Genomic DNA, 26,361 nt, shown 5'->3' with positions numbered 1-26,361 from the left:
GGTGAAAGGGAAAGAGGGGTGACGTGAGAGGGAGGGGAGGGGGTGACAGTGATAGGAAGAGAATTATGGTGATATAGAGGGGGTGATGGTGGGGGTGACGGTGAGGGGGGGTGACTGTCAGAGGGGGTGACAGTGAGAGGGGGGTGATGGTGAGAGGGAAAGGGGGTGATGTGGGGGGTGATATTGAGAGGTGGGGGGATAGTGAGGGTATGGTGATGTGAGAGGGAGGGCGGTGATATTGAGAGGGAAGAGGGGTGATATTGAGAGGTGGGGGGATGGTGAGGGGGGTGATGTGAGAGGGGGGTGTTATTGAGAGGTGGGGGGATGGTGAGGGGGTGATATTGAGAGGTGGGGTGATGGTGAGGGGTGATGTGAGGGGGTGATATTGAGAGGTGGGGGGATAGTGAGGGTTGGGTGATGTGAGAGGGAGGGGGTGATATTGAGAGGGAAGGGGGGTGATATTGAGAGGTGGGGGGATGGTGAGGGAGGGGGTGATGTGAGAGGGGGTGATATTGAGAGGTGGGGGGATGGTGAGGGGGGGTGATATTGAGTGGTGGGGGTGAAGGTGAGGGAGGGGGTGATGTGAGGAGGGGGGGGGGGTTAGTTTTACCTTTATTCCCTGGTGGTCCAGTGGGCTCCCTGGTGGTCCAGTGGGTATTACTTCCGGTCTGCAGCTCCACAGAGCTGCAGACCATGTAATCTCACAAGACCATCAGAGCATTGCCGTTGTAACCCACGGCAACACTCTGATTGGCCAGTTCTCGGCGAGACACATGGTCTGCAGCTCTACTCAATGCGGAGCCAGGAGGGGCCTCGCACCCGGCGGCATACGGAGCAAGCCGCAGTGCCCCCTCCTGGTGTCGGGTCCTCTGTCACTGACCGAGGACCCGACACAGTCTGCCCTCAGGCGGTTTAGGCGGTCGCGGGGCCCAAGCCAGCGCAAGGCCTTAGACAGCCGCCTAAACCGCCTAATTAGAGAGCCGCCTCTGCAGTGCTCCATAACAACTAAGGTCGAAGATGAAGCTTGTGGGCGAAACGCATGTCAGACCCATGATAGTTTAACTAGTAGCATTCTTTGTTTTTAACAGTTCCCCTCCTTCCTTCCCATTTAACAGAGAGGTGTTTCAAGGCATACTGCTAAGATACAAGCATCAGCTCACACAATGATTAGGCTGAATTAGCATATGGGGTCCGTGTCGAGGTCCCAGGGACAATATTGTCGGCAGTCCGGGCAAATCATTGCAGATTCTGCTTTGATGGAATTTACCAAACATGATGCATTTTTTATCCTTTCACAAAGCAGTCAGGTTTCAAATTTCTTAAAACGTTGTTGCCAAGTGTTGCAACATAGCTTAATCTATTTTTTTTTTATTCATTAGTATTATAATTTGTAGCCAGTTTCCAACCTGACATGAGCTCTATAAATTAAGATAACTCGAGGCATAATGATTTTTTAAGGTGACTATTCCTGCAGACTGAAATTACTCTCAACCATGCAGCTAATTATAATGTCCATTTAGGATCACTTTATTTAAACCTGTCTAGCATATTAGACTTTTCTATCTACTTTTTGTAGAGGTATCTTTTATGACACCAGCATTTCAATTAGATATTTCTTCTCCTAATTTAAAACAAGGCTTAATTAAATCCTGTAACATTCTGTTAGCGGCATATTATCTAAATGTTGCATTAACAAGCTAGGTTAACCGCTAGCTTGATTATTTGTAAGCCTACAATCTGTTACCCCCTTTTTCTTATTTCTATTGAATTTAGGAGAGAGTTTGTTTCATTATAAGCATGCAGATATAATTCCAATAATATATACTAGTTGTTTCCTCTCTGTGTACCCTTACACCTCACTGTGTTTTTCACAACTAGAGGGACGCACTTTTATATTGAAGTGCTTTTACTTAATATGATGTTGAACTGGTTTTATGGGTCATTTAGGATATGCGTCCCAATTAACCCCTTAAGGACACATGATGGAAATATTCCGTCATGATTCCCTTTTATTCCAGAAGTTGTGTCATTAAGGGGGTAAATACACAAAGGCTTGTTATTGAATGTGAATTAAGTGACGTAATGCCTTTGAATACTATTAGAACTCAATCATTTTAGGTTCGGAAACCAATCAAAACTGTATATATAACATTTTTAATAATTGGATATTGCAGTAGCACTCGTACCAAAATATACCGTTTTGGCAGATTTAGCATTTGTAGTTTTTCATATTAGGGTTAAGCTCTTTTCTGCTACAAGTTCTATTGAGAGTACAGGTCAGCAATCACTGCTTTTATTGTAATTTGGCAATATAGCTCTTAACTTTAAGATACCTACTTATAAGTCTCGGTTTGTTTTAATGGTTTTGGGTACTATTTTACTATTTAATTTTCATGTCTCGAGAGTTGGTTGTAGCACATATTTGTACTTGTTGAGCACTTTAAGATTAACTAGACCCTTTTGCACAACTGTAGTACCTCTGTAATTTTTATATTGCACCTAGATCACAATATATTGAAGTTTGGTTCTCCATCCATTTGACTAACAGATCAAATGAAAAGAAAGGTAACCAATAGAAGGAAAACAGGAGAAACAGTAAAATAAAATCTATAATCATTATATTTTGTACCTCTATTGCTCAATTCTCGCTGGATCTGTGAAAAAAAAGAAACTTTTAATGACAGTCCCTAGCCACCACTCATCTTTTTTCCCCTTCAGTCTTCTCTATTTTGGTGTCACAGGATCATAACCCCAAACCCAACATGTTCCACATTGCACATTTTGGGTGGTCCGTAATTTAGGTACGTTTCAACTCTGAATTTGGGGAATTTGGATGAACACCTGATGGGCCCAATTTCAGCCAAAATGCAGTTCAGACCAAAGCGAATCTTCAATTCTAATAGGAGAGAGGAGAGTCATCTAACTAGTGTAACAGCTCAATGAGCACTGGATTCGCGTGAATAGAGAGAGAATTAGAGCGTAATCCTGAAACTGAAGATATGGACCATGTGGGCAAAACTCGCTAATGATATAAAATGAAATGTGATAGAAAAAACAAAAGGTATGAATGTCACATGAAATAACTGGAATGTGAAGGAGTGAAGTATGGAGGAAGTAGAGAGCCTCCTTGTGGTGGTATATCTAAACAATCTATAGAAAGGTATGGCAGGAATCGGATGGGCTGTGAAGATTAGCCGGGTTAGTCACTAAAGTGAAAATTACCAGGAATTCAAAGTGAATTCAAAGTAAATTTCAAATGTAAGGCCAAACTTGCCTAACTGAAAGCAGATCGGACTGAGAGGATTTTTCCAGGTCTGCTATTTTGGCCTTAAATTTGAAATTTGCATTGAATTCCAACTTAAGTAAATCATCTTTTCTGTGTTAGATAGCATTTCACATGAGAGAGACATTGTTAGAAGGTGATGTGTGTAGTGGAGTATATGAGATTTTCATGATTTAGGGTCATTTACAGAAGAGACAGAGAAAGAGGTTTAGAAGATGGATCACAGACTATGCTAGATGCAATAAATTGTGAAGGATTTACAGGAAATGAATGTTGCGATGTGTACGAGATTTGAGGATAGAGAGGTTTCTATTGGAGCAAAGATAGGAGAAAGTAATCGGTAAAAATAATGTATAGCTTTAAAAAGTCATAAGTAGTAAAATTAGTGACGTGGAATCAGTGACCGAACCCCAAAAACTCATGGTGGGGAGGGACTCAAACTTTTATATTCCTTTATATGTCAAAGCACACAATCTTGTAGCAGCAAAATGTGTTCCCTCTCATGGGAAGGTTAACATGTGACTTTTAATGCACAAGTAAAACATTTGGTAAATGTCTTGTGAATATGAAATCAGTTATCTTTTAATTTATCGAGAGATATTTAGGATTTTTTTTTTTAAATAAACGGGTTACTGATTTATACACATAATCGATATGGCATGGTTTGCCCATTATTTTAGTAAACGAATCAGATATTGAAACTCCTTCCTGCACAATTGGTGATGTCATCTATGTGTTATTCCCAGTTTTATATGTTCTGCAGTCACTGTGCAGGCCCTGGTCTGCCCAAGATTCGTTGGAGTTACACCCCTATACCGCATCTGCTGTTTTTTTCATTCAGCCATCTCCCGATCATGTTACGTCCATAAAGGTGCTGAAAGGAATGAAACAACTCCTCGTCAGCACAACACTATTGGCATGGCTACAGAATTAATGGAAAGAACAGCTTGTGTCAAACTTCATGTCCTGGGGTTATTTAAGATGAAAATAATGTTTGCACTAACCCTAACACTTATCTTAACTCTATCCTAACTGTAACACTAACCGTAACACTAACACACTAACAATAGAACCATAGGATTCTGGGTATATTTATAAACTGTTCAACCTTCAATCTGGTGGTGTATTACAATGTCTCTAGAACATCTAGATGACCTAATATTTCCAAAATACACATTTCATTGTTACATATCGTATAACTACCTAATTTAAATGTGTTGGGTTTTATTAATTTTCAATGTATTCTGTTTTCAATACTTGTGTTGTTACATGACCAATCTCTGTCTGCTCTCTTTGAGATAATGGACTTAGCCCTCTCTACATTCATCCAGTTGCACTATTAGTATGTCACCAATTCCTCTATGCAACTATCAAAGCCAGCATTACACAAATCCAAGGGCTACTCAGAAACTGAAGATCTATGCGGACCACTGTGACCTCGTCAGAATAATAATAAATTGTAATGGTAATAAAATCAGAAACCCTTTAGCTGGTACCGGATTTGATGGACCTTATTTGGACAGCTCAGAGTCTCAGTAATTACGATCTGAGAGAGGGATACGGGCTGATGCGAGATGCAAAATAGAAGTTGGGGTTTGGTGCATACTGTGACCATTGAAAATTAATTGCCATATACTACACATTTTGCAACATTTCAAATATCTGTAGAGACATTCTTTTAGATGTTGCAGATATTTTGTGGTCTTTTGGAAGAAGCATTTAAGATATGCTTCCTTATCTTGGGAATGCACAGGGAACATACATGGGCTATTCTATCCTGACCCAACAGACAATAAGCTATTTACTAAATGTAAATATTATATCTTTCTTGGTATATGTTGTAAACTATGGTGATGTAAAAATGGGCAATCTCAAAGTGAACAATGTTGTTACCTAGCTTTCAAAGCTTTGCAGGATTTCTACATTTTTAAAATGAAATTGCATAAAACCCATTATCACATCCACAACATTATTTTGGTGCCTGATGGAACCCAAAAGGCCACTAAGACATTGAGGGTGCATGTTATCTCCGTATCTGTTCCATTCCAATACCACTGTAAAGACGTTGATACAAAGCATTTTCTGTATTTTCTCAAAGAAATAAAGTATTCCTTACTGGTACCTATTCCAGATGGCCTCATACTTTTATTTTCTCATCATAATTCATTAAAAATATACAGCTCTTTATACCATGTGCACAAATTTCCATAATCTTTTTTTGGTACACAAAATCAAAATGTAGTTTTTTTCTCCTTCTTCTAAATGTAAATGATATCATTAAAAAAGACTAGAGCTTTTGTCAATGTGATTTGTTTCGGTTACTCTTACTACGTATGTAATTAAATGTATCAATAATAGATTATGATGATATGGCATTGCTATGTATGTGCAGTACCTCCTGGCATATCATTTGTGAGTGATCTAACATAGATATTAGCTTGTTACCTCTTTCAATATCTTTCATGACAAGTGTGTACAAACAGCAGTTCTGACTTCGGATAAAGTTACTCCCCAGTACAGGATGAAACTTGGCAAAGTCATGCAGTTTGAGGAATTCCAATTTTTAAAATGATCTATCTGCTTTAGTTTATTACCTATGGAAGTAAAAAATACATGGACTCTCTGGGCCTCAGTTAGTACCAGGAATTATCACTATCATTTTTTACAACTCTAACAGTTTCCATGTATGTGGTGTGCTAGCAGGCATTAGAGTATGATGCAATACTCTGGAGACACTGGTGGAATGCATTATTATGTGTCCAAAAAAACATTTCCAGAATGATTGTTCCATCACTTAATGTTTGCTTTGTGATTGTTGCCCCTGCATTACCTGAAAACATGTTCCAGCTCCCATGAACAGATGATCTAGCAACGTATGTGGTTTTATATTGGTAGTATATTGATGCTACCCATGGATCCATCCTTGTTCATGTATCCTGGAACTTGTTTTCTCATAATGTATCTGGTTCTTGGCCTCAGGCCTCTTCTGTACCTGATTAAAGATTCTGTGATTCTCTGATTTTGACTCAGACCTGTCTGAAACATTTACTTTTAACCAGATTTGCATTCGTGATTTGCATTCATTACTTTATCTCGCATGACAATTCCACCAACGACGTAAAGAATACAGCAAGTATCTGCTCCAATGTAGGTTAAAGTACTGTGAGAGAATATATTCCAAACACAATGTTCATTCAACTCTCAGTACTTGAACCTTGAACTAGACTTTTTCATGTTTCTAAGTAGTCTCAAGCTTTTGACACCATGACAAACATTAATCACTATTTGCCACGAACAATGAGAAACCATTTTTTAATTTTTTTTTTATTATTCTTTTGTTGTAGACTGTTGGCAATGTCACTCGCTAAGACCATCTCTCTGTTCTGATAGAAGGCCATAGCTGTAGTGTAATCTGTCTTCATTCTGTCACAAGATTATCTTTTCCACCCATTGAAAATCGCCAAATAAACTTTCAAATCAACTAAACCGCACCCCAAGAAAAAAAGAAAAGAAAAGAAAGAAAATTAACAACAAAAATAAAACTGAAAACGTTCATATCAATGTCATGATTTCACACATCAAATCCAGAGAAAAATAACTGGCCCAAATATTCCTGTGGCAGAAGATTCAAAACGTCAAAGTCCTCCGTGCCCCTTCCCCCAAAACTAAAATATTTTGTAAAAACTGTTTTTTTTTCCATACAGTTATCTTTTTTTTTCTGTAAAGTTCTGAAGATAATTGGCACATTTGTAAAGGATTATATGGCACAGTATCTCTGAAAATAAAGTTCTTTTTCTGAAAGGTTGTAAACGCCTTTATGATATTTTTTGTTATTAAAAAAAAACAAAAAGAAAAAAAAACCTTAAGGTAAACCACCAGATGAGAGTAATGGAGCTGCTTTGAGCGCCTTCCACAGCCAACTTCCTCCACATTTTCCCCTTTCCATTTTCGTGATGTGTTATTGTATTATCAACATTGACCTAAACTCTCTCATGTTAACCAAACCTTTCGTCAACGGGGCCTGAATTGCGGTGCTTATCTTCATCAACTGCAGGCACCCTTGGCGAGGAAAGAATTAAAAAAAGATCTTTTGAAACTGATCTAAGTGTAGACAACTTATCAATGTTTCCTTGTCACAGACCAGAATTATTCAACAGAAACTCCTTAGTGATACTACTAATAAAAAAAAAAAATGCAATTTTCTGCCTCGGTAAATCCTTGATTGATTTTTCTGTTCCATAACACCTTTCCTTGATGAAAATAGATCTGAAATAGAATTTACACATAAAGAGCTGTACCACAAAATAAGCTTTTTTTTTTTTTTTCTCCTTACATATTCTTTTTCATTACATTTCCCTCTTTCATATCTTTTTTTTATTTTTAAATTATTTAAAATTTTTAATTTTTTATTTTTTTTTTTATTTTTTTTTTAGTAATACATCAGGTAGTCGGAGATTGAAATATCCCTTTGAAATTATCAAAAGATTCTTCAGTTTGTGTCAGTGCTTTGTTTGGGGTGGCTCATTCTATTTTTATGACAATTCAGAAACTGAAAGCTGAATATCGAGTAAAAGACTAACCCAAAAATGATCTTAGTATTTCACAGTTTGGCACTGTGTGGAGTTCTTTTTTGAACTGTGGAAAATTATTTTGTCCATATAGTTTTTCACATCAAACTTCTCTTATATTTGTGTCTCTTGAACATTTTCCTTCGAGCTGCTCTTGAACAAAAGAGGTTCATGGATAGAGTTGAGCATGGGGTTTTTGGCACAGTTAAGGGTTCCTGTATTGTTATTGTAATGGGCCTTAAATGCAGTGTAGTGGTTGAGATGGTCATGCTCAATAGCTGGTAGTGCCATATGGTTGTCTCCTGGGGCACTTGCAGGTATCTCATCTTCCACATTAATTATTTCAATAGTTCGTGTTGGCCCATGGTGCTTATGAAGTTGATGCTGCTTACGCAGTTTGTAGAATGCAATCAACATAACCGCTGCCATGAATGTTATAGCCACAAAGCAACCAATAATAATCTTTGTAGTCTTCATGACATCATCCAGGTCCTTCATAATATTCCCTGTCACATCAGTGATGGGAATTGTGAAGGTCTTTTCTGTAGAACGCGTACTGCGCGGAGTAAGTGATGTCGTAGAATATGTTGTTCCCCATCGAACAGTTGGCGTTGGACCAGGCTCTTTCTCAGTAGACTTTGTGTCTTCTGTCGATGAATCCATCGTTTCCACAGTCACAGTAGTGAAATATGTATAATCAGTGGTAGCTGGGTCCACAACGGCAGAAACATTAAGGGTAGCAGAAGCTGTCGTATTCCCCGCTGAGTTTGTGACCATGCAAGTGTATTGGCCTGTGTCCTGTACAGTCACATTTGTAAAATTTAATGTGCCATCATGAAGGACTGAAATACGAACCCTGTAAGAACCATGTGTCATCAAGGTCCCATTTGGTGTCAACCAGTTTACAGACGTCATTGATGTTCCAGTCCGGCACTTGAGCTCAGCTGCCATACCCTCAGTCACATTGAGATCAGTTGGAGGCTCCACTATAACTGGGGCATAGCAAGTGAAATGGCTCTGATCTAACTCTCCGATATACCTTGTTTTTAAGTTTGGTGGTGAATGGCAACGAGCACAACAAGTTGTATTGTTGGGTACAGTTTCTTTTAACCACCAACTTAACCACAACACATCACAGTTGCAATGCCAGGGATTGTGGTTCAGGTGCACACGCTCCAGGCGATGCAGCGGTGTGAAAAGGTCATGGGGTAAAGACATCAAGTTATTATGAGACAGATTGAGTTCCTCTAAAGATTTTAAATCATCAAATGCATTACGCTCGATAACAGCAACATGAGCATGCATTAGCCATAGCTTTCTCAGACTTGTCAATCCTTGAAAGGAACCAGGACGGATCATTTCTAGACGGTTTCCAGACAGTTCTAATTCTTCCAGCCTAACCAGCGCTGTAAGGTTGGGGATGTCTTTTAAGTTGCACATGCCAAGGTTGAGATATCGCAAGTTTACCAGACCTTCAAATGCTGCTTCAGAAATGTATTCCAACTTTTTAAGTTCGCCTAAGTCCAACCTTCTCAAAGATGGAACTCTGTTGAAAGCATAAGATGGAATACTCTCAATGGGATTGTTCCTCAACCACAGTTCCCTCAACTTGGAAAGATATTCAAATGCTTGAGTAGGTACAGTGGTCAGGCGGTTATCAAAAAGCTCCAATGTACTGAGGTTTGGAAGTCCATTGAATGCTCCCACCTCAATCTTGCGGATCAAGTTTTTGCTGAGCTGTAAAATCTCCAAATGGCGTAGGTGTTTGAAGGTATCTGTCTTAATGACCTGAATTATATTCTCCTGAAGGTTCAGATATCGCGTATTGACTGAGATGCTTTCTGGTACTTCCACTAACTCTCTACGAGTACATGCAACACGACTAGCCTGGTTGCTGCAGGTACAGACTGCAGGACAAGAGGTTGGAGATGTACCACCAAGGGCCAGGGAGGTGACCCATGAGATAAGTAGAACTTGCTTCCAAATCATTCTAATGATCTTCAAACCAAGCATCCTTCGGGTGCAAGGGTGGGTAACCATTTTCAATGTTCATACTTTAGTGGTAAGACTTGCAGAAATGTATTTTCAGTGACAAACATCTAGAGTAGAGAAAAAAAAATATATATCTCAATTATATGATTTTAGGAAAGCATTCAGTTAAATAGAGCATATCTATATTCTAGAACTCTTCTTGCATGTATATACGTTAACATATTAATAAACAAGCTACTAAACCAGAACATAAGCCGTATAATGGGAGCAATTAAATAACTAGAAGCGTGATTGTAGAGAAAGTGCCGTTCAAGCTATAACTATCATAACATATTAGAAATGTATCTTTCAGTGGACAAATATCACATCAATATTACATACACTCCTAATGCATAAGTCACTTGCACATAGCCCCTGTCTATCCAATAATTTGACTGATACATAAAGGGCACATGGGCTTCGTGAACGGTGAGTGAAGTATCTTAAATCCTTTTTATTTAGATTCTTCACAATATTCATCAGATTAATGCTAATGTCTTGACTATACTTATTTTTTTCTACAGTATGCAAATCAAAAGGTAAATAAATAGATGATACATTTCTAGCTAAAGAACGAGAGAGAATGCGAGACAGAGAGGATACATAACAATGAACCATGTATTATAGGGTAAAACATGCAATCTAGAGCTTCTTAACCCCTTAAGGACACATGACATGTGTGACATGTCATGATTCCCTTTTATTCCAGAAGTTTGGTCCTTAAGGGGTTAAAGGGATCCTATAGTGCCAGGAAAACAAACCTGTTTTCCTGGCACAATAGGCTCTTGGAGTGCCTCCCTCCCTTGGGGCCCCCTCCTTCGGCACTGAAGGGGTTAAAAACCCCTTCCTCAGCGCTGGTGGCCTCTCCTCCCTCGATAATGTAAGCTCCCAAGTGGTGCCAAATGCGCATGCGCCGTCAGTGGAACGCCCACATTTAAACCCGTCCATAGGAAAGCATTACTCAATGCTTTCCTATGGGGATCTTATTTGACACCGGACTCCGTGAGGATGTCTAGCATCAAATAAGTGTGATTTACTCAGTGTAAATCGCGGAAGCGCCTCTAATGGCTGTCAGGGAGACAGCCACTAGAGGCTGGATTAACCCTGCAGTGTAAACATAGCAGTTTCTCTGCTATGTTTTCAGCTGCAGGGTTAAAACTAGGGGGACCTGGCACCCAGACGACTTCATTGAGCTGAAGTGGCCTGGGTGCCTAGAGTGGTCCTTTAAGTTTGATGCAAACTATGATTTATAGTGTAGCATGGTGCAGGGGGCATGGATGAGTGTGTTTTTCTATTTTCATTTGGCACCTGCTTTGAGAATGTAAACAGCACAATTGACTGTGACTTTGCTGCCCCTTGCAAACTGCCCGACATAATCTGAGGATAAGGGACTCCCACAAACGGGTCTTTAGCCCAGACAAACAGAGAGACAGACAGATACATTACTAGACAGATAACACACTAACTGCTGCGAATTAACAGATTGAACAATGCCATCCAAACACAGTGGCGAGATGGAGCCCTCAATGCCTACTAGGCTATCTCCCGACTGATGCTTCTCAAGGGGACACATGCACAGGTCTGCAATGCTTTTCATACTGAAGTATACAACCCAATGCTTCTCGGTGAGAAGCATCACTCTCTGCTTTGTACTGGGGCTCAGAACGATTAGGAAGATTGATAACTGAGAGGATGCTACCATGTCACTTTATAAAAAGGCATGTGAACCCCTAAAGCACCTCACAAAGCTGAAGTGTAATGCTTCTTTTAATGCACTAGCCCAATTGGCAAAACATTGCCAGATGGCATAAATAAATAGTAAGAATATCTTACTTATCTTAGATCACTAGAAAGACACATAATTACACAGAGTAGATAGATTTCTGTACATGACTGAATAAACTCTGTAATGAAGAATTAATTGGTCTTAATGAGAACAAGAATTATGAAAATCCTTGAACACCCTTACTGTTTAAGTATCTTTATGCCTTTATGCATTTGGATCATCTGCTTTAGTCATTGGGATAGCACTCACAAAATGTTCTCGCTGTGAAGGTAAAATTTGAAGGAAAGCTATAATTTAAAACTATGCTCCAGAACTGCTGAATGCTGTTGGAGAAAGTCTCACTGTGCATCTGACTTTCTCCACTATAAATTTATGCTGAGCTCATACAGCTTGGCTCTTTCCTCTGCAAAAGTAAATTACTTCAATACCCTCATAACCACACTCTCCCGCCAACCCAAATGACTATTTCACACATGTAACTCTCTTTTTCGCCCTGCTGCTCCTACTCCACCTACTAACTTGACCGCCTGCTTAGACTTTGCAACTCACTTCACTGACAAGATCTCTACAATCAGGGAAGAGATCTCTCATATTTCTTCTTCCCCTTACAATACTTCCCCTAACCTCACTCCCTCTGCTGTTCTATGTTCATTCGCACCCGCTACAGTGGAAGAGCTCTGCTCCAGTCCTCCTGCCCCACCACCTGCTCCCTAGATCCAATTCCCTCGCATCTCATCCGTACTCTGTCTTCTTCTCTTTCTCCACCTCTCACTAAAATTCTCGCCTGCTCTCTCTCCTCTGGCATCTTCCCATGGCCCTTCAAACATGCAACTGTAACTCCAATTCTAAAGAAGCCCAACTTTGGCCCTAACTCCCCATCCAACTACCGTCCTATCATGCTACTGCCTTTTGCATCCAAGAGAGAAGAATTGTGTATGCAAGATTGACAGACTTCCTCAAGTCTAGCTCTCTGCTAGACCCGCTTCAGTCTGGTTTCCGCGCTAAGCATTGTATGGAAACGGCACTGACCAAAGTATCCAATGATCAAGTCGCTGAAAAATCTTGTGGTCCCTACTCTATCCTAATTCTCCTTGACCTGTCTGCACCTTTTGACACTGTTGATCATCAACAACTCATCCTCTGCAATATCGGTCTACAAGATATTGCTCTCTCCTGGTGCTCCTCCTACATCTCCCAGTGCTCTTTCAGTGTTTCTTTCTCTGGCTCTGCTTCTTCTCCCCAAATCTTTTCTGTTGGCGTCCCTCAAGGTTCAGTCCTTGGTTCCCTTCTGTTCTTCATCTATACTGCATCCCTTGGTAAACTCATTAGCTCTTCCAATATCATTTCTATGCGGATGACATGCAAATCTGCCTGTCCTCTCCTGATCTCTCCCCGTCCCTCTTGACTAGTGTCTCTGACTGCCACTCTGCTATTTCTAACTGGATGGCTGCCACTTTGACTCCGACCTCTCCTTCTCGCCTCATGTTCAGTCTATCGCCAAATCCTGTCGTTTCCATCTCAAAAACATTGCGCGTATCCGACCCTACTTAACGCCAGATGCGACTAAGGAATGGTCCATTCCATTGTCCTTTCTCGGCTTGACTACTGTAATCTGCTTCTCAGTGGTCTTACGTGCTCCCAACTTGCACCGTTACACTTCATAATGAATGCGGCGGCAAGGCTCATCTTCCTGTCCGCCCACACCTCCCACGCCTAACCCTTCTGTTAGTCCCTACATTGGCTTCCTGTAAGATATAGGGCTCAATTTTAAATTCTGGTTCTTGCTTTCAAATCTCTACATAATGCTGCTCCCACCTATCTATTCTCACTAATACACAAGTATGTCCCGTCTAGGCCCTTACGTCTATCTTCTGTCTGTACTCCCACCTCTGATGCTTGCCTTCAAGACTTCTTGAGGGCTGCACCGTTCCTGTGGAACTCACTTCCCTCCTCCGTTAGATACTCACCCAGTCTCCACTCCTTCAAAAAATCATTAAAAACCCACTTCTTCGTTAAAGCGTATCAATTAAACTGTCAGCAGGCTTCTCATCCCCCACCCCATGACTCCTTTCCTGCAACTGTCAAAAATGACCTACCAAGCACTCAATAAACCCTTCTCTAACAAACTATTTAATTCCCCTACTTTAACCCGTTTGTGTCACTATACCCCACTCCCTCTAGCATGTAAGCTCATTGAGCAGGGCCCTCAACCCCCTCTGTTCCTGTACGTCCAGTGGTCTGATCTCAATTATGTGTCTGTTAGTCCACCCATTGTACAGCGCTACGGAATTTGTTGGCGCTATATAAATAATAAAATAATAATAATAATAATAATAATAATAATTAAACTGTTAATAGCTCCTGACTGATTCCTCTCTTGCAACTGTCACTAGTCTAACACTATCCTTACCTTTTGTGTCACTTTACCTCACTCCCTCTAGCATGTAAGCTCATTGAGCAGGGCCCTCAACCCCTCTGTTCCTGTGTGTCCAACTTGTCTGGTTACAACTACATGTCTATTCATCCACCCACTGTAAAGTGCGGCGGAATTTGTTGGCGCTATATAAATAATAAAATAATAATAATAATAGTAATAATAATAATAGTAATAATAATAATAATATTTTCAGGCAGGCTTTTCAATACTTCTTGATACATTTAGAACAGGGGGGTCCAACATGTAGATCCCCAGATGTTGAAGAACTACAATCCCAATAAGGCTTCTAAAAACTAACAAAGCATTAAGGGGGTTGTAGTCCCTCTACATCTGGAGATCTTCCTCAGTGAAGACTGAAACATCTGTGAGATTTCAGAACATATTTAAAAGGGGGCACCTCAAAAGCTAAGTTCCAAATTCCGTGTAACATTATATACAAGATTCTAGTAACAGTAAAACAACTGAAACCCGGTAACAACACAAACACTGATAACAGAACTACCTGACACAAAATTGATCGTTAACATTTAATAAAAGTTACTTTTGCACATATGTGTAATTACTTAGACAAATCCTTTGGCACTCTTTCTGTGTAGAGGACCCTTTTAGCTATGCAGTTTGGTGATTTTTGGGGGTTCAGTCCCGTGTATGCTTTTGCGCTGGGATCAGTGGAAGCACCTTGATTTATTGGGGATCCATACAATAGTATTTCAAATTGCCAGATCAGCTCTGTGTTTCTCATATGGTAATGGTCAGTACATGAATTAAGATTGCCTGTGAAATATAGAACCAATGAATTTATCGATGTAACCCCTATGGCGTGTATGAATCTTTCATTATTTTTTTTCTCCTGGAGCTATTGAATTCTAAATACTGGTGGACAGGACAACATGTAAAGACAGGTCATATATGTTATTTGTGCCCAGGAGGAGAATCTGACATCCAAATCTGGAATTGCTGATGACATCTTATAAACTTAAATTTAGGCAGAACCCAATCCAAACACTGGTACCCTAATAAATTCCCCACTCCCCAATAAATACAAATAACATGCAATAAATATTATACCTATCGGAGCTTGAGATTAGATAGTAGTCTTTTTGTGTACCTTTGGTGACCTCTCCTTTAAACAGTGGTTATAAATTATTAATTATTGCTGTTTACTTGTTTGGAAGCTTACCATCACAGCTGGCAAACGCATAGCGTATTACTACTGTGAAATATGTCATTCAATATTAATCGGGGACAAGGTGGACTGGGTTTTGTAGTTGAAAAAAGTGCACAGCAAACAAAAACAAATAATGAAAACAATAATGCATTATACGAACGAGCAACGAGCATTATACGAACGAGCAAATTATACTTTACAGTAACCAGTTAGCACAAAATATTAAATCAGAACAGATTGATAATTAAATACAGATAAACTAATAATTAATCTAGGCTTATGTAATTTAATAAAATAAGCATTTATAAAACCAAAGGTACTAAAAAAAAAAACAACAACAACACCAAGCATACAAATGGATTTACTTACTAGAAAAACCCGTGAACTGAAAAAACTAATTTCTAAATTTAAAGAAAAATACTGATTTGGAAAAATGTAACCTGATTTTTTTTTTCAATTTCTGTTTTCAAATCACTGCAAATCGCTATTTAGAAAAAAAAAATAAAAAAAAAATCTTTAACATGTTATCACCAAAGTTTTAACACTCGCTGGGTTATTCACTAAAGACAAAATCTAAAGAAAATGACCAAATTCTGACTGCAGCTCTCCTATCCACTGAAGCCATTTACTAGTGGAATTCGGTGAGCCTGAGTGAATCTGCAGCAAACGCCCGAATGATTCGATGTCTGGATTAAAATCAATGCGTTTGCATCTAAATCCAATGCAAAGTATAAGATTCAAAATGTTTTACTAAAATTCGGAACCAGAATAGTTCAGGACTTTTTTTTAAATCCGGGCCCAGATTTGGACAATCCCAGCCAGGATTTGAAGCATTTGGTCTGGATTTCAGCCGTTTCTTCTGTAGCAAAAGCTAATACACCTATTTACAGTGGTCATGGTGCAGGGAGTGTATGGGTGTATCCCCTCCAGTTTTTGCCACACTGTTTTTAAAAAGCTTGAAAAAAAAAAAAAACAACAAAGAGGAATTCAGAACTCAAAGCCACCATTGCTTTGGGACATAATAATTGATAATTCATTTAGTTTCACTTTTTCATGTAGCTAATTGTGGCACAAATAATGCCCTTGCAGCGAATAGAGATCCACCCCATTTTGCGCAGCCTTTAACTTCTTGTTAGTTAGAGATGGGCATTGCCCAATCAAAGTCTTCTCATCATCCCAAGGTGTCCTTTAAAACTGTTTGGTTTCATTGTAATGTAGATATTTGTATAAGAAAAAAAATCATATTTTAGGAATCGATTAGTTCAAACCAAAACAGATAGCAAGAAAATACTGCCAATGAACAACAGATAAAATAGCTCGCCTTTCACGGGGTCTCACTCAGGTATCAAGTTCGTTTTTGCTCAACTTGTACCGTTACAGAGAACACCTAAAGCAGGACTGATCCCACCCTACAGTGCAATCCAGATCAAAAATGCTGCACAAGGCGAACTGCAACACTGGAAGTCCATTAAATGGAGTTGGACTGATGCCTAAGCTGACAAATATTTGGGTGGGCAGAGGGAGAAATACAGCCATATTTGATGCTTGGCACTGTATGGATAAGTTTATAGATTCTTTTTTTTTTTTTTTCATTAGTGCAGTTAAAGGCAACGGAGTACAGAAAGACATGGGTTCGGGACGTCATTGTGCATTAACTATGCATCGAACATACATTGTTACTGCGCATGGAGTGTCCATCTAACAGTTAACATTAAAAAACTATTTTTCAACGTTTCTAAGCCCTGGGCTCAGTAGATATATTGCATTGATGTAGCAGGGGGCCTCCTGTGCTTGAATCATGTGTCGTGGCTAACTAAAGACCTAGAGATCTTACAGAGTTTTTCGCTATGAAATATGAAATAAATACTCTGCGATCATTAATCAATGTGCTTGTTTGTGCAGTCATCGATCAATATGTATGGGATCTAAGCAGAGATCAGCCTAACTATCAGTAACAATGCACTACAATACTGTAACAACAAGTAATCAGGTAGCGAGGTGCTTATATTTAAATATTTTATGACACATAATAATAACGCTTTAAGTGATTTTAATAATGCAGTCCCCATAACCTAATCTATCCCTTTATTCGTCTATAATTATATAAAACAGTACATCTAATAAACCCATTGAACAATGTATTGCTACAGAACTACAAAGCCATGTGTATCAATGTATCTCTATAAGACTATGCAGCCACAATTAACAATGTATCTCTATAGAATAATGTGTCCATATGGTTCTCTATAGAATGTGTCCATATATATTATCTCTATAGAATAATGTGTAGATATGAATCTCTATAGAATAATGTGTCCATATGTATCTCTATAGAATAATGTGTCCATATGCATCTCTATAGAATAATGTGTCCATGTGTATTATCCCTGACACAGAGCAGAAAATGGACTGTTCCCCCTACAGGGACTGTTCCCCCTGAGGACAGGTGTCAATCCATATCTGCCAAGTGACCCTATGTAGGAGGAACAGTCCCTATTCTGCTCTGTGTCAGTGTGTATCAGGGATCCTTAGGATAGGTGTCAATCCATATCTGCCAAGTGACCCTATGTAGGATGAACAGTCCCTATTCTGCTCTGTGTCAGTGTCTGTAGGGAGTATCTGCAGTAACACAGAGTGTCTGGAGGGAGTATCTGCAGTAATACAGAGTGTCTGGGGGGAGTATCTGCTTGTAACATTTATATGCACTGAAAAAAAATAATAATAATACATTGAAATAAAAAAAATGAATGCAGCTTCCGAATAAATCTTAAATGGATGCTGTCCAGGAGGTGGGAGGGTCTGGAAGGGAGGGTCTGCTGCTGATTGGCTGGAATGTGTCTGCTGAATGTGAGGTACAGGGTCAAAGTTTACTAAATGATGACGAATAGGGGGCAGACCGAACATCGCATATGTTCGCCCACCGCCGTGAACACGCTATGTTCGCCAGGAACTATTCGCCGGCGAACCGTCCGGGACATCACTAATCACTAATCACTAATCCCCACCACCACCGACGATACAGGTAGCACGCGAAGCCCTGGGTCCAGCCATAACAGGTTTTGACTACCAATACTCAAGGCCACCTCAAGCAAAGGCCACAACCAAAAAGGTAATAAACAGCACTTATGAGATATGTGCTAAAACCACTGTTTAACCCACAACCAAACGTGACATGTATAGGGTTTTAAACCTTAACAAAGTTACAAACCTTAACCACGTTATTGTACCTGTAACACGCAACTGTGAAACTATTTACTATGAACCCTTTTCCCTCTTACTTTCTGTACCCCATTTATGCTTGGGAAAAAATAAAAATGATCAAATTCCAAAAAAAATTACTAAATTAAACTTTCTGGGTTTAGGAAATACCAGGTGCTAATACTGGGTCAGGACCAGTCTACAAGTATAGCATAAGGACCAATCACCATGGAAACCCAAAGCATGCTTCTCAAAATGTAGCATTTTACGCTTATTTTGCCTTGCTACATCTTAGAGGTCTATTCAATAAACCAGAATAGTTCAGTATAATATATTTAATGCTTTCAAGAATGGATGAAATTAAGACAACATCGTTAAGTGAGAGCAATTCACAGGCTGTATCCTGGATATATTTTTACTGCTCGATCCGTCTTAGAGTCTAAAAGGAAAATGCTTCATGGAATCCTGACTACGGATCGCCATGGTTACAATCTCACTGGGACTTTTCTGAAAATCTCTACTGGGAACATACGTCAATGCCAGTTCTGGATCCAGGAAAATGGGACATTCAGTTGTGGTTAAAATGCTAAAGAAAGCACCATTTCCGTTGCAAACATTCATTTCTTTTTTTTGAGTTAGGTACTGTGGCTACATTCTCCTAGGGACGCCATTTAATAGGCCGCAATATGTTAGATTGGGAATTAGTTTGGTATGTCATAAAAATCGTAGGTTTATATTACAATCAAAAGATACATTCTTTACTACCACAATATATCCGTTTACAAATGCCTGTTAGAAAAGCTCATGTAATTAATGTCATATATGGATTTTTTAGCTAATGTCCAACTAGAGCCAGTGACCGGAAGAGATTGTTCAGAAATATGTAAGGCCTTGACGTCTTTACTATACAGGAATCAGAGTTGGCAGGATATCCTGGATTTAAATTACATGATGTGGAGGCAGCATATGGGAAACCAAGACGTAGGCATTAATATATTCCAAAGTGGATGATGCAGGTTGTACTGAAACCTTTCACCTCCCCTATTTGTATGACCACATGTCAGCCTCAGAGCCTGTCAGTCATTTTGGACCTTTTGGTCTCCCACTGTCTCCTACATTCATTCCCACTCATCCTTCCTTTACCGCTCTCTTTGTCTTCCACTTGTGCTCTCGATGTGTAACATTTCCCCTCTCACAAATCTTTGCACAGTCTATCTGCCTATCCTCCCAACATTTTACTATGTATACCCCCTGCATCTCCATCATACAATACCTGCCTGGTTTCTGTATTCACCCTCTATTTTTGATGAGCATTTATTTACTTTGTCCCCCGAACTGAATTTTTCACTCTCTAGTAGAGTTGAGCGAACCCGAACTGAAAAGTTCGGGTTTGTACCGAACATTAAATTTTTTTGGACCCCCGGACCCGATCCCTGTATGTTCGGGTTGGAGTTCGGAGTTTGACATTTTAATAACGCGTTTTGAAAGGCCGCAGGGCAGCCAATCAACAAGCGTTTGACTCGTGTGCCCTTAGAAGCCATCACAGCCATGCCTACTAATGGCATGGCTGTGATTGGCTAGTGCAGCAAGTGACCCAGCCTCTATAGAAGCTGGTCACTTAGTATTAGTAAATTATGCCCCTACTTGCTATACCGTGAGTAGGGGTGTGTCTATTAAACAGTGAGCAGCCTGTGGCTGTACACTGTTAAAAAAAAAAAAAATCCCTCCTCCTGAGCCCCCACCCGCGACGCGCGAGAGGGGGCTTTTAAATTAAAGGTCCCCCTCCAATTTTTATTTATGGCCCCCACCCGTCGCACAGGGGTGGGGGCAATAGGGTTTTTTTGTTTTGTTTTTTAAAGCTGCTCAATGTTTACTAGACACGCCCCTACTCGTGGTATAGCGAGTAGGGGCTGAATTTACTAATACTAAGTAATCTTTACTTAGTATTAGTAAATGTGGCTGAAAGACCAATTTAGGTGACCAATTTAGGTCTTTCAGCCTTCTGGTAGATAGCTCCCTAATACCGTGTGAATTAGGGAGTTATCTACTAACCGGCTGCTTATTTTATGTTATTTTTATAATGTTATTTTTTTGTTATTTTTAAGTTATTTCCCAATCCACATTTGTTTTCAGGGCACTTGTCCTACTCTTACCCCCATTTTACTTCCTTTTGCAGCCCTCTAGCCCTTTTCAGGAGTTTTTTAGAGCCATTTTTTGTGGCCAAAAGTTCAAATCCCCATTGAAGTCGAGTTCGGGGTCAAGTACGAGCCCGAACGCGGACTTCTTTTCGAAGTTCGACCAAACCCACCGGACCAGAACATCCAGGTGTCCGCTCAACTCTACTCTCTAGTTTTCCTTACTTTTCTTGTTAAACTAGTTACTTTATTTCTCTCTGTCTCCCAATCCCTTTTTTAAACAACTTGCCACTGCTAACTAGCAAGCATCATAGCAAGAACCACCGCCTCCAATAACACAAATAACCAATTGACAAACCCCACTGCCTGCTGCCCCTCCGACCTCATAGTAACTGGAATGAATCTGAGAAGGATAGTCCTTTACCCCCCAGTAATTTAGCTTTTGATCCCATGACCCGAAGGCTTCAATGAGACTGTATAATGCCAATTCTAGCCAAGCTTCTGAATCATATTAAGAGTAGGTCATTGATTTGGTGGAAGCCACACAGTTCCTCTCCCTGAAATGCAGGATACAAGTTTAGGTGGTCAAAGATCCACAAGCACTGTTGCCCATACTGATAGTGGCAGCATGTCCCAGCCCTTAACTAAATTAGAAAGTCGTAATTCAGCAGTCGCTGCCCAATGTGTCAGTATTTAGAATGTTTTTAAATTGTTTAATAAATTAGCCAAGGTCATTATTCTGAGCAGAACTTTACAGAACCTCACAAAAAAACATTTAAGCAGTAAAAACGAGAGATAACTACAAAATTTAAAAACGCCGGACACAACGCTGAACACATACATTTAAGGCCGGACAGTTGCTGAATTAGGGGCATTCAGTGATTTTGCACAGTTTATTAAAAAAAAAAAATCCCTAAAGCTGAGGAACATTGAGGTAAAACTGCCATGAAGAACTGGGTGACTTCCACCCATTCAATTACCTCCTCATCAAGTGAGTCACGAACTTGGTTAGAATTGACATTGTACAATATCATTGACGCTAAGGGGTCATGGGACCAAAAACTAAATATTCTTGGAGTAAAAGTCTACCCTGTCCCCTTGGGTTTTCTGCCTGAATAAGAATAAGTGTTAAACTACAGGACAAGTTGTAACAGGCACAAAAATACAGAAACATAGAAACAAAGAATGTGACGGCAGATAAGAACCATTCGTCCCATCTAGTCTGCCCAATTTTCTAAATACTTTCATTAGTCCCTGGCCTTATCTTATATCTAGGATAGCCTAATGCCTATCCCATGCATGCTTAAACTCCTTCACTGTGTTAACCTCCACCACTTCAGCTGGAAGGCTATTCCATTCATCCAATACCCTCTCAGTGAAGTAATACTTCCTGATATTATTTTTAAACCTTTGCCCCTCTAATTTAAGACTGCGTCCTCTTGTTGTGGTAGATTTTCTTATTTTAAATATAGTCTCCTCCTTTACTGTGTTGATTACCTTTATGAATTTAAATGTTTCTATCATATCCCCCCCTGTCTCGTCTTTCCTCCAAGCTATACATGTTAAGATTCTTTAACCTTACCTTGTAAGTTTTATCCTGCAATCCATGAACCAGTTTAGTAGCCCTTCTCTAAACTCTCTCTAAAGTATCAATATCCTTCTGAAGATATGGTCTCCAGCACTGCATACAATACTCCAAGTGAGGTCTCACCAGTGTTCTGTACAATGGCATGAGCACGTCCCTCTTTCTACTGCTAATTCCTCTCCCTATACAACCAAACATCCTGCGGCTCTATTACATTGTCTGCCTACCTTTAAGTCATTTGAAATAATTACTCCTAAATCCCTTTCCTCAGATGTTGAGGTTAGGACTCTATCAAATATTCTGTACTCTACCCTTGGGTTTTTACATCCAACATGCATTATCTTGCACTTTTCCACATTAAATGTCAGTTGCCACAACTCTGACCATTTTTCTAGTTTACCTAAATCATTTGCCTTTTGGCTTATCCCTCCTGGAACATCAACCCTGTTACATATCTTAGTATCATCAGCAAAAAGACATACCTTACCATCAGGACCTTCAGCAATATCACTAATAAAAATATTAAAGAGAATGGGTCCAAGTACAGATCCCTGAGGTACCCCACTGGTGGCAAGACCATGCTTCGAATATACTCCATTGACTACAACCCTCTGTTGCTTGTACAGACATACATTATCCTGGGATAAACGGCAGCTATGGACCAGACACTAGTTACTTGTGAACATGTTTCATTTAAATGATTACGGATCAAAATCAAATTAATTAAATCAGAAATAATAATACAGTGGATGCAATTGGTGAATCAAAACAAGGATTTGGGGTATTTTTGTTAGAGGTAATAGTAAGAAAGAGGAAGAGAAAAATATGTGGAGGGGAAGGAATTGAAATGTTAAGCGAATTATTTCCAGTGAATTGAAACTAAAGCTGGACTTCTGAAAAGCCATTTTCTTATGAAAGAAAACTCCATTTGCGAGCTTAAAATAACTCAAAAGAAATAAATCAAAAGAAGAAATATAACAGTATTGTGGGGTTAATTGGCACAAACTAAGGTTGGTGCATGTTTTACACATTAATAATGTGATGTGCAGTTCCATAGTTCCATAGTTCCCTAGTTCCATAGCTGAAAAGAGACTTGTGTCCACCAAGTTCAGCCTTTCTCACATGTGTTTTTGCTCTTGATCAAAAAAAGGCAAAAAAACAATTTTGCAACAAACTAGGATCCCTAAGATTAAGATACATTCCTTGATTAACAGGGAATCCACTGGGACCCTATAGGCCAGGGGTAGGCAAACATCAGCACTCCATATGTTGTGAACTAGAGATGCCGTCCACAATGTCCGGAGTGCTGATGGTTACCTACCCCTGCCTTCCTAAGAGAAAGGTGCTTCCTCCCACCATGCTACACAAACTGCCAACATATTTCTCAGTGCTGTATAATTAATGATAGATAGATCAAGCACAATCTATGAAGATTTGAGGTCAGAAGATGTATATCAGTCTTGCCGAAGAACTCTTACTGGTAAAATGGTCTGCCTGTGATTCGAATTTGAGTTTTCCAGCTCTACCACTGCTCTAACCAGCCAATATATATGACGTGGGATGCCTAGTTGTTTGGTGGAACCCCTGTTCAGTTCATATAATGTTTTAATTATTTAGTTATTTGACTGTTTAAACTTCCAACTGTTTTCTTTTTCATTGTCCTATGAACAAATTGGCAACATATGTTGGTGTAACATTTAGTAAAGAGTTTTTTGGGAGCCAGTAAACCTTTACGAAATAAAACATTTTAGCTGGTAAGCCTTAATTATGTATGCATGATGCACACATTGGTCTCAATCGAATATTAGTAAGCTTTTTAAATGATATTGTATTTTTGGATAAACTGTTAAAAAAAATATATGTTTTCTTCAAAATATTAAAATATCATAAATACCTTCTATACAAAATATATCAATATATATCAAAACATATCACAATATTGAAATATTTTTCCAATTATTAAATCATTCGAACAGTTTATCTAAAATTATAAAATCATTTGAAGAGCTTATCCACAAACATTACATTAAGGCTGATATTGAAGGATCTGCGTTTTTGCAATTTTGGAGCAACGATAGTGCAGAACGGATCGACGTCCTAACTGAGTTTTTGTTTTTCTTGACAGCATAACAGGGGCTTAATTGCCGCTCGTGGGAAGCTTACTTTGCTAAAGCTATTGGCATCAAGAAGGCCATCGGGATCATAGTTACATAGGCTGAAAGGAGACTTGTGTTGATCAAATCATGTTATGGCTAACTACAGTTTTTGTTTATTTTAAATTTCCTTCAAAATTCTAAAACTACCAAGTAAGGAATTTATTTCAGATTATTTGTGCGCACAGAAATAAATGTTCTAATCGTTTCTATGGTGATTGCTCTTTATTTAGCCCATTGGTATAGAATAGCACCAGTTTTTGACCTGATAAATTTCCCCCTTATAAGCAAACAAACAAACAAAAAAGCTGCACTAAATTATAACAATGATAAAAATGTAAATCCAAAAATAAAAGACATAAATAAAACACGCAATATATTTATGCTAAAAAAACATATTTCCTGCGTTCCCAAAATTTACACAAAACAAATCTATGCAAAATAAATGAATGTCATCCTGCCTAGCCAGAGAATCTCTTTCAAAACAAGCTTATATACACAGAACCAGGGTAGTTTGAGAGGTGAGCTTAGAGCATTTTCTGTTATTATTATAATTTATCTACAATTTAATTTACTTACTACATTATGAATTGTTTTATTTCACTAAAGTAAACTTCAACATTTCCGCTTCACGCTTCTGATAACCACCAAAACCTTGACGATAATCCAATTTTAACAAAAAAATATACGTTTTTAAGTTATCACGTGCAGTAATCTGTGTTTACAAAATGTTAATCTTCCAGTGACATGTTACTAAAGCTATTAGCTTCAAAAGCAATTGAAAAAATGTAAAAAAAAAAAAAAAAACAGAAAACTAATTATTAAAAAATGTATAATGCAGTTGAGGACACAAAACGAGAACAATAAATGTCACATTATTTTGGTGAATGGAAGTATTCCGTTTCTCTATATAATTCTCCAGTGCAGGGCTTCGCAACAATTTTTTTCCCACTTTATCCTGACATAATATAAACACAGCTGGTATTGATGTGCGCGGAGGAGAAGAGGAGGAGCCAGGCAGCGAGTTGGCATTCAGACGGGCTTTTTCGCTTAGAATGTGACATTGGCATTGCTTGGAAATGAATGAGAGGAAGATGTGCTTTTGTAATGAAGGCAATGAAAACGATGACGAAATATAGATATTATGGTCCACAGGAGATGTTTTACCATCAAGATAAACGTCTTATCTAAAAGATGTAAAATTTATCTCCGATGAAATGTGTCCAACGGGTGTAAATCATCAGTACAGCTGGAGAGTAATAGCAGAGTGTGGCACCATGTGCATGGTACTTAACCTCTTTGCTGTGAAATGTACCATCAATACACTGAGAAATCTCTTTTCGAACAGTAAAGAAAATTCTTACGAAAGAAACATTGTAGATTATTTGGACAGGATGTTGATGAAAACAGAGTGATGTGGTATTTTGTATTGGATTAACAGTAATTTAAAAGATGCGCTTTCTTAACCCATTCCCATCACTACCCAAGATAAATTGAGTTTTGCACTGCAAAATCTTCACCTCTGCTCCGGTGCTGATCTTCACTCAGAGAAACTAAATTATCTGCTAGGGCTTAAAACTGATCATTTGCCAGCTAAGAAGCAATTTACATAGTTTCTAACTAATTATTCAAGAGCTTACTCTGTGGCTTAAAATATATGAGCCACAAAGTATCAGTTAGAGCAGCGGTTCCTAAACGGTGTGCCGCAGCACCACGACGTGCACACAGGGGCGCCGCAAGATATTTTCCCGGTGAAAATAACACCGGGAACTGTGCTCTCCCCTGTCGGCTCTGCAGGACCAAAGGGGAGATCAGAGAGCTCCCTCTCCGGCCCACTAGCACTTTGCTGACAGCCGGCAAGGGAGGAAGGGAGAGAGGACCTGGGGGAGCTCTAACCTGCAGCTCCGCCGGGATCTCCACTCGCGAGCTCTGACTATTGTCGTGGTTCCAAATCTCGTGAGAGTAAACTCTAGCAGCTTCTGAGGCTTCTAGAGTTCACTCTCACCACTTGGACCAC

General features: G+C 39.3%; 1 protein-coding gene across 5 annotated transcripts in view; it reads right to left on the bottom strand.

Moving 5' to 3' along the window:
• Positions 1-7,128: 7,128 nt before the first annotated feature.
• LRRC4B (leucine rich repeat containing 4B) overlaps positions 7,129-26,361 on the bottom strand; it is a 316,729-nt gene continuing 297,496 nt past the window's right edge. For all 5 annotated transcript variants that reach the window (XM_063437073.1, XM_063437076.1, XM_063437075.1 and 2 more), the window contains one exon: positions 7,129-9,950. In XM_063437073.1, the coding sequence (XP_063293143.1) occupies positions 7,966-9,891 (1,926 nt within the window). In that variant the 5' untranslated portion in view covers positions 9,892-9,950 and the 3' untranslated portion in view covers positions 7,129-7,965. The remainder of the gene's footprint in view (positions 9,951-26,361) is intronic.

This window comes from Pelobates fuscus, chromosome 11, assembly GCF_036172605.1.
Source record: "Pelobates fuscus isolate aPelFus1 chromosome 11, aPelFus1.pri, whole genome shotgun sequence".
In the NCBI taxonomy this organism is placed as follows: Eukaryota; Metazoa; Chordata; class Amphibia; order Anura; family Pelobatidae; genus Pelobates; species Pelobates fuscus.
This window is presented reverse-complemented; position numbering and strand designations above follow the sequence as displayed.